Raw genomic sequence first — 9,903 nt, 5'->3', positions numbered from 1 at the left:
AAACAATGTTTTTCAGTAACTCCCAGAAATCCTTCCCTATGATTTTACCATGTGCTGCAGTGAAAATGCCAGGCTTATTACTTCCAGAGTTTTCTTTTTATTCTTCTTGAAAACTGGGACAAATTTCCAAGTTCCCTCTGACTGGCACATCTCCAGACTCACAAGAAAAATTAAATATAATGGAGAGAGGTCCTGCAAAGTGCATCAGCCAGTTCTTCCATAGAAAGAATCCTATGCAGCCCCATACACCTGTGTGCATCCAACTGAAACAGCAAGTCTCATACAATTTCAGGACTGCCTGGGAATCTATCATTCCTCAAGTGACAGTCTTCCAACAATGGGCTCTGAGGATCCCAGCCCATCATTGGTCTTGAAGATGGATGGTGAAGGTGGCATCATTCTCTGCTGTGTCTGAAATTTTATTTGGACCTCATCAAGCAATGGACCAATGTTATCTCTGATCCTTTTTTTGCTGTTAACATATAAAAACCAAAAAAGTAATTTTTCCTTTCCTTCACAGTTTGTCCTGCACAGCTTGAATTCTATCTGAGTTTTGGTCACACAAATTTTCTCTCCACAGAGACGAGTAGCATCTCTGTCATTCTCCCATGTCACCTTGTTTCCAGTGTTCATATGCCTTCCTTCTCCATCTAAGTTCACTGCTCAGCCTAGCCAACCTTCTGCCCCCATTGGCTTGACTTTCAACATGTTGTGTTTGGCTGCTCCTGCACTCTTAAAAGAGAGCTCTTGAAAAGGGACAAGCATATAACTCAAATAACTTTAAAAAAAAAGTTTCCCAAGAGACTTTACTAACTAGTTCTTTAAGCAGCCCATAGTCTGCTCTTCCCCATACAAGATGACAAGCAATTATTACAAATGACATTTATGAAGAAAAGCAGCACACTAAATAAGGTAGATAAGGGGAAAAAGTGTGTCCTCTCTAGTCACTTAATTTTCTTATGTGTCTAGACTAAGAATCTAGCACCTCAGAACCAACTCCCACCTGAAAATAAAGAACATATATGAAATAATTTTATTTTAGCTATTTTGCCAGTTAGAGACAAGTTTGAGCAGAGTGCAGCAAGTGCCCCAGAGCTCTGTTCCCAAGAATATTTGGGTCCAAGAGATTAGTCTGAGCAGACCAAAACTAGTGATCTCCTTGCTTTTCTTAGTAATGATGAACAAGGTCTAAGTCCATGTGCATGAGGAGCTGATATCTGACAGTCATGAAGTTCACCTTGTAGAAGCTCCTGCTGCTGCAGTATGGCATAAGAAATTACCTCTTGAATAGTGAGCAATAAATCTTACTGGATACTTCTCAGAAGTGAGGCCAGGGAGCCTGACAAAAAGCAAAATTAAATTCTACAGCAGAGACTGGTTTGAGGAATATAGTTATGTTCTACCCTGGATCTTGATGAAGAAAAATTCAAGAATTTTTGGTACTAAAATGATGGTATTGTGAACTGCCCCTTTTCTTATGTCCGAATGAGTTTGCTTAGGAGAAAGAAACAGACTTGAAACTTGACATTAATTTGAGTTAAGGTTGCTGTACAAAGGACTCACCATGTCATGGTTTAATACTCAAGGCAAACTGCAAAGCAGGTTAGTATCTCTAAAGAGGTGCTGACAATCCCTATTAATAGGGGCATTGCCTCTTTTGCATCCAGAAGGAAAATAGGCAGGGGAGAAAAATTCACTTTCAAACAGCATTAAATATGAATTACAAATAATTCAGGCCTCAAAGAGTGTGACCCAAAGAAACCTTGAACAGTTTAGTGTGATCCACTCACTAGAACACAGACTGAGAACAAAAGTATTGCAAAATGCTCAGCTATGGCATCTTCCATTTTGTCAAGAACTAGAAAATATAAATACAAAAGCTACAACTGGAGGTAAGGAAACAGGGGAAAGGAAGGAGACATTCTCATAGCAACAGCAATTTCTTCACATAGGACACTACCAAAACAACAGCATTGGGGTCTGCAGGAGCAAGAACCTGAGACCAGTGCAGAAGAACAGAAGCTTGAGGACAACAAAGTGAAAACACTGCAGCAGTGCTCTGGGATACACTGTCCCAGCAGTCTATTGTGAAAGGGAGGTGCAAGTGGAAGGCAGGCTACAGAATTGCAGATGGGAGGCCTTCAAGACCTGCAAGGGTATTGCCAAAGCTAGTAGTTTTCCAGTGCCTTGTCCCTTCCTGCACCAGGCTGGATCAGGTGGAATAATGAGCTGCTGCTTGGAAGTTATAAGTCAGGTGCTAAGAGCATGCATAAGGAACCTGCACTTCCTTGTGTGCATCCCATGCTTTACAGGAGCTCCAGCTTTGCTGAAGTACTTTAAGTGACAAGGGGAAGTAACCTGGTTTTTGGGATGCTCATTGTTACAGGAGTTGCTGATGCCAGCTCAAACAGAGCTGAAGATGAAACCTCCATCCAAAGACAAGGAAAGCGTCTTTCCGGTCCTGCTAGTTACCCACTGCAGCTTTATGCTATACTAACACCATCTACAAGAGAAACAAGGGTGGCTTTATGGTGTTTCTCAGCAGCTCATGACAAGTTTGAAGCTGGAAACCCCTTCATACCCCTGCTCTTTGCTCCCACTGAGCCCAGCAGAATATTAGACCTGCAGTCCCAGAGTACATTCAAAACTTCAGGTACAGACTGAAATATTCCTCAGCTCTTAACCAAATGGAGGTATTTTAACTGTGAATAAAATGAAATTACTTTTATTTGCTCACCTTTTAAAAGCATTTTAAGAGATACACCACTGAGTTCCTGCCCTTTATCTGCAAATCAATTATTCATTATTTTCATTAAAGAAAACCAAGCCATGTTATGCCTATGAGAATGAAAGAAATCTGTACTGCTTTCTTTCTCTCTGCCCCTCATATATTTTTATTTCATATTACTTTTAATCTATATGTATTTGAAATAGGAAAATGTGTGGGTTTTATTAGCAATAAAACTTTAGGGGATTTTCCCCCCTACTGATTTTTCATAGATTTATGGATCCATAATCATTCACGTCACAGCTTAAGGGAAACGAGGCTTGAACAGGATAATAGCCCTTAAATCCCCTCCTCTAAGCACTCAGATCTTTGCTGTCAGCAAGATTAAAACGGTCAACAGCAGTCTTCATGTGTCTATATCCCATACAGAGCTTTCACAACAACTGGAGTGGTGGCTGGCAGGGAGAAATATGCAGAACCACTGCTGTGCATAATACTTCTGAGATAAAGAGAGAAGGAAACCAGGTTGCCAGCTTTTGCAGTGTTGAAAAGGACTGGTGTTAATTACTTGATCGGGTGAATGCAAAGAGGGGAGAAGAGTAAGGAATAATATTATGTTGCAGTTTAACAGTCAGCAAGAGTTTCTTTTCCTAAAACATAAAGGCAGAGAGATGGAAGCACCAAACATCCTCCTGCAGTCCAGCAAGGGGAAGGAAAAGGAAGTCGTTCATGTAGACAAGCAGAGTGCCTCCTCTGCTACCACTCCCTTGAGCGCCCAGCCCCTGCTGCAATCAGGACCTGAGCGGAATTACAACTATTATATGGATGATGAAGATGAGGAAGATGAAGAGAAAGAACAAGGGAAATGGTCAGATGAAGATACATTTAAGGGAGAAAGCAAGGCCTCATCATTTATTCCTTGTTCCCCTGCTCTTTCCTCTAGATCCCTGGCCACATCATCTGCTCCATCCATGTTGAACATCAATGTTGGTGGCCAAAGTTACCGCCTCACCTACCAGGCAGTGGCCATCTACCCCAAGACCCGCCTGGGCCGATTGGCTACCTCCACTGACCGTCGTTGCCAGCTGGGCCTGTGCGATGACTACGCAGCCCACGTAGATGAGTATTTCTTTGACCGCGACCCAGCTGTCTTCCAGCTGGTGTACAATTTCTACGCCTCGGGGGTGCTGCGGGTGAGGGACGAGCTGTGCCCCCGTAGCTTCCTGGAGGAACTGAGCTACTGGGGCGTGCGTCTCAAATACACACCTCGCTGCTGCCGCATCTGCTTCGAGGAGCGCCGGGACGAGCTGAGTGAGCAGCTAAAGGTCCAGCGGGAGCTGCGCTCCCAGGCAGAGGCTGAGGAGAATGAGCAGCTCTTCCACCATATGCGCTACTACGGTCCTCAGCGCTGGCGCCTCTGGAACCTCATGGAGAAGCCCTTCTCCTCTGTCACCGCCAAAGTGATGGCAGTGGCCTCCAGCTTCTTCGTGCTCATCTCCGTGGTGGCCCTGGCACTCAACACAGTAGAGGAGATGCAGCAGGTAGATTGGAAGAGTGGGGATAGCCGGCCTGTCTTGGAGCATGTTGAGACCTTGTGCATTGCATTCTTCACATTGGAGTACCTGCTGCGCTTGGTCTCTACCCCAGACCTGCGCCGCTTTGCCAGCAGTGCCCTCAATGCAGTAGACCTCATTGCCATCCTGCCCCTCTATCTGCAGCTGCTGCTTGAATGCTTTACTGACGATGACCAGCCCCGGGGTCGGGGCTCCCAGCACGAGCACGATATTGAGAAGGTGGGACGGGTGAGCAAGGTAGGACAAGTGCTTCGCATCATGCGCCTCATGCGCATCTTCCGCATCCTCAAGCTGGCCCGCCACTCCACAGGGCTGCGTGCCTTTGGCTTTACCTTGCGCCAGTGCTACCAGCAGGTGGGCTGCCTTTTGCTCTTCATTGCCATGGGCATCTTTGCCTTCTCTGCCATGGTCTACACGGTGGAGCATGATGTCTCCAGTACCAACTTCACCAGCATTCCCCATGCTTGGTGGTGGGCTGCCGTAAGTAAACACATCTTACCTTGCTGGGTAGCCAGAGACCCTCCCTTCCTTCCCTTTCCCCTCTCCTCCCAGCTGGAGTTGCTGACAGTCTTGAAAACAACAGGCTCAGATCAGTGAACATCTGCTCTGAATTCAGAGCTTACAGGACATATGCATGCATACACACACACACACGCACACATGCACTCATTTACCTCTCTGTAAGCTTAAATCAAGGCTTAATCAGGCTGGCAGTCTTGAAATTCCCATATCTCTATTTGCAGACAGTATTTCCACTTTTAAAGAAAAGGTGGGCAAAGACACAGGAAAAAAATGTTTCCCAATTTAGTGTCAGTGGTGCTAATACAATAGGGGAAAAATGCATGCATTTGACTATCTAGTTACAGGATTTTTGTTCTTATTCTATGTGTAGATCTTCTGCGACCCATAAAACTGCAAGATGATGAGACACAGTTTATTAACTACAGTCAGATCACTCACACTTTAAAAGTGAAAGCTGTCCCAGAACTCTGGCTGTTAAAAATCCATTAGGACCACCAGTTGTTTTACAAAAGAGATTGTGTTCTGCTGTGCTGCAGAAGATGTGTGAATTTATAGCACCCTAGATTAAATCAAAGGGTAGCTAGACATTGTTGATGCTGAAGGAAGGCACAGGACACACATCTTGGCCATCCATAACCCTAAGGCTCACCCTAGACTATTGTCACATACATTTTGTTTTGCAGCAGCTGATGCTGGCCTGCATAGTCTATTCTTGTGGGGGGGCCCAGGAGCACTTCTGATCCCTGGGCATGGCTATGGGTCTAGCTCTGTCCCAGTCATTTCCCTGGAGAAAGAAGCTCATGCAAATAGACTGTTTAGGAGTTAGAACATCTCCTGCTGGTTGGTCAGCACAGATACTGAATGCCCCAAGATGCATATGAGGCCCACAAGAAAGTAATCCCAACCCATTCAAGGTCACTTCTCCTGGCCAGCCATCCTGGACCCCAAGGTCTGCACTTCTGGTTCTGCCATGGACAATGAGATGTGGTGGTTTACCACATATTTGCAGTGATTCAGCACATGGCAGAAAAAAAGCCTTACAGACAAGCATAGACGCACACATTTCTATGTGTGTATGCGTATGTGTAACTGTGCTGAATACAGGCTTTAAGTTGGGCCCTGGAAGGATGGAAAATCAGTGAAAAAAAGAAAGAGTCCTGTGATGTGACCTTCATAGATCATCTGTAGGTGATATATAAAGGCTATGAAAACACGGGTGATTCATACGTTGCTAAAATATTTTGTCTTCTGAACATGCAGCTTATATGCAAAATCTATGGGGCTCATTTTTGCAAACTGGTGATACCATAATAGTTTAGATATTCCTAATAAACTTATATGGCTAGGTGAAAAAGGCCTATTTAACTGAGCAAATGCCTTCAAAACAGGAGCTGTATCACGCACATTGCAATTCCAAAGCATAAAACACTTTCTAAAGTTATTAGTTCTTTAGGACTGTAAACTAAAATATCTAGATCATTCCAATTTTATAAAAATCCAACAGGATTCACCAACTCACACATGCAGGAGAAGAAGCATCTCTCCTGAACTGTTACAGGCAATGAATAAGACTATGCCAGTGGTACAGAACCTTATCACAGGATAATGTTTTTGTCCTGGCTGGTAGAGATAAACATCTTGCCTTCATCTCAGTATTTATTTTTGGAGATATTTATCCTGTATTATCATTCAAATCCAGTGACTTAGTTTCCATTAAACCAAATCACTAATCCTTTTTATTCCACAGGAAACACCAGGTGCATCCTAAAAATGTGCTCACCCAGTGCTGTCTCATGTACTCTAATGTTTTCTCCATTTAAAATATCATTCTATTTACCATTTTAGTGGATGGCAAACTCTACACAGTGACCTTCTGAAGACTTATTTTAGTATTAAAGCCACAAGGGCATTACAATGAAAGTCCTACTGTCTGTGGCTTATTTTTGTCAGAATTTTAGGTTACTGTTTAGCAGATATACACAGTGTGTTGAGACACTGTGAAAAAAATAAAATAAAATTCAATGGCTGAAAAAGATCCCTTGCACAGACTAGAAAGTGACAGCAACATGCAAGTTTTACCTGCCAGGAAAAAAAAGTACATTATATTTACTCAGTGTAAAAAATATAAAGCATCAAAATGTGTGCAGTGAAACTAAATAAATTAGGTGTTATCTTAGATTGACTGTTTGAGAGTGCATTTTTCAAATGCAGCATCTCCATAATCAAACATCCATTAATTTTTGATCTGAATTTTACAATGGAAGTATTTCAGTACTTGGTGTAGCACTGGACCCATAAAACAGTTCCCCCATATATCCATAGGCTAGAAAGAGAAAATTATATTGGCTGAGAAGAAAAAAGTAAAGGAATGTATACAGTGAACTGGCAAAGTGTTCAGAATCATGCAAAATAAATACACTAAACATCATCACTCTTAAAAAAAAGCCCCAAAACAAATCCAACAACCAAAGCTGAAACATTTTAAACAACCCCTAAATCCTTCTTCAAAAGGAATTCAGCAAAAATTACCCCCCTGTGTACTTATTTAACACTATAACTATACATGTTGCAACCATACACTGCAAGCAAAACCTTCCAGGCTACAGTTCCTTGTGGGTATGTAATCATTAAAGGGGATTTTATATAGAAACTTTGAAGTTTTGGGTAATTTCTTCCTATAATGCGAATAGGAAAATTTATTTCATAATTAATTGAAGGTTTTTGTGTGTTTTTCACTAGTTCCTAAAATAACTATGAAAAACAAAGGTAAAACTCAAAATACAACCCACAGAATAAGTCCCAAATACTGGGTTTTATCAGCACAGTGGATTTAGAAACAGGACATCTGTTCCAAGTGACATGATGAGGGAGCAGGTTTGCAGCTATCAGTGGATTTGCATGGTCAGGGAGCCACATCTATCCTCCCTGTACAGCCAAGCAAACTCACCTTCTGGACAGCCTGGTGTGGAAACTGTCTGGAAATTCCCTCTGCAGGGCAAAAATCTAAAAATCCTCCTGAATGGTGTCAAACCATTGTCTTTCTTTACTTCATGAGAGGGTCTGGTTTTTTTTAAATTAGGGATACACACACACACACACACACACATGCACACAAAAAACCAAACCAAACCAAACCAAACCAAAACACCAACCAACCAAACAAACAAAAAAACCCAGATTATTTTAGACTTACAATGCAAATTTAAAAAGAGCTAACTGTAACATTGGCCCTGATCAGTGAACATACCTGTCTATGTATTTCTTCTCAGCTAATAAACTGCATGTTGATTTGCCTGTAGGTCAGCATCTCTACAGTGGGATATGGAGATATGTGTCCAGAAACTCACCTTGGACGCCTGTTTGCTTTCCTCTGCATTGCTTTTGGAATAATCCTGAATGGCATGCCCATCTCCATCCTCTACAATAAATTCTCAGACTATTACAGCAAGCTGAAGGCCTATGAGTACACAGCTCTCAAGAAAGAAAGAGGAAAGGTCGACTTCACACGGAGAGCCATGAAGAAAATATCTGAATGCTGCGGAGAAGGTGCAACACACCCTTTGTCACAGCAATGATAGCTTGTACTTTGGATACTGGGAGGCCACCGAGAAGCTGGAGGAGAAAGAGGAAAAACAAATCAGCCGAAAGATAAATGAAAAGGGCCAAAAGTAACATAAATAGATGGTGAAATCTGTTTTGAAGGGGGCTGTTTTCAAAACTAAAAAGACTCTGGTAGCCTGTGAGCAGCACTTGAGTGCTCATCAACTCTCTGAAATGAACTCCTTCAGATTAAACACTCTGAATAAGTCTCACATGAAGATCTAACCCCCTGCTACTGAATAGATTAACAACAAATACCCACCAGAATTGTACAAACAGAAAACAAATTGTTGTCATTAAGGGTCAGCCACCTTACCTCTGTCAAGGCAGTGTCAAAATTTAAACTAACAGAATACCCAATATACTGCCTGCATCACTTAAATTGGTTTTGCATCAGCTTTCAATTAGAGGAAAATGGCCTAGAGCACTTACCTAAATACTAGCAGCAGCTATACTCCCTAAAATATCAACCTCTGTTTCCATTGCCAGATAGCTCTGCTTTATTGTTCTAATTTTATTTTTCAAATGCAAATGAGCCCTCCTATTTTCATGCCTGGTCAAGCAATGCAGTTTAGCATTTCCCACTGCCCCACCTCTGTAATCATCTTTCAGTATGACAAGAACTAGTGAAGAATTCTGGAGTCTGAGTTGATAAATCTCATTGATCAAATGTGAAAATATTTCCAAACCCAATCCTTTTTAGGTATAGGACTAAGTGATAATTTACTTTGCAGAATTTAATGTACCTACTTATTTGATTGTTAGAATAATAGATCTGTCAAGGAACATAAGTATTAAAGCAGTAGTTAAAAATAATCAAAGGAAATATGTAGTGCATAGCAACTTTTAAAGACTATTCATACAAAGGATCTTATTGGCACTTCACTGCAACCAATTTTAAATATGATTTAAAATCAAGATAACATGTCTGGTACATACAGCCATTAGGGATACAATCCTGACACCTTAGCCCACCCCCAGAAGTACCTTATTTCCTAAGATTACTGTGTCTTCTTGCACAGCTGGATGGGATTTCTTATGTGTCTAGACTCATCCCAAAACTTAAATAACAAATAAAACCAACAATAATTAAATGGAATTGCAGTTTTATGTATTACTTCAGAGACTATCAGGAATATTTTTTTTACATAAGAGCAGTCATACCAATTTAGAAACAGTAATCTGAATAACAGATCTGAAAGAAAAATTATTTTATTGATAATCGGATGCAAAGACCTGAAAGAAAAAAAGTATAATGAAAAGGATCAACAGTAACAGTGCACTGATATGAACCATGGCTGTTAGTCAGCAGTACTCCTGCTGCAAAGCATCTTGATGACAGAGATGCATTTCAAAACTCTTGAACTCTCACGTTTTGTCTGTGCTGCCCTGATGAATGCAAATGGCTGCATTAAAATCTCAGGGCCACATGGGACATAATGGTGTGAAGCTCACTCTGGGACAGCTGAGGGTGAAAAT

The 9,903-nt window shown here is 41.7% G+C and overlaps 1 protein-coding gene across 1 annotated transcript; it reads left to right on the top strand.

The window, feature by feature from the left end:
- The first annotated feature begins 3,342 nt into the window (after positions 1 to 3,342).
- Positions 3,343 to 8,399, top strand: KCNV2 (potassium voltage-gated channel modifier subfamily V member 2). The gene is made up of 2 exons (XM_054003267.1): positions 3,343 to 4,782; positions 8,124 to 8,399. Exons 1-2 carry the CDS (start codon positions 3,343 to 3,345, stop codon positions 8,397 to 8,399), a joined length of 1,716 nt encoding a protein of 571 aa, XP_053859242.1.
- Positions 8,400 to 9,903: the final 1,504 nt, after the last annotated feature.

This window comes from Vidua macroura, chromosome Z (assembly GCF_024509145.1).
Source record: "Vidua macroura isolate BioBank_ID:100142 chromosome Z, ASM2450914v1, whole genome shotgun sequence".
Lineage (NCBI taxonomy): Eukaryota > Metazoa > Chordata > Aves > Passeriformes > Viduidae > Vidua > Vidua macroura.
This window is presented reverse-complemented; position numbering and strand designations above follow the sequence as displayed.

Coding starts and splice junctions, on each gene's coding strand:
- KCNV2 (XM_054003267.1), top strand. CDS start 3,343: ATGTTGCAGTTTAACAGTCAGCAAGAGTTTCTTTTCCTAAAACATAAA. Junction 4,783..8,123: donor ATGCTTGGTGGTGGGCTGCC/GTAAGTAAACAC, acceptor ATTTGCCTGTAG/GTCAGCATCTCTACAGTGGG.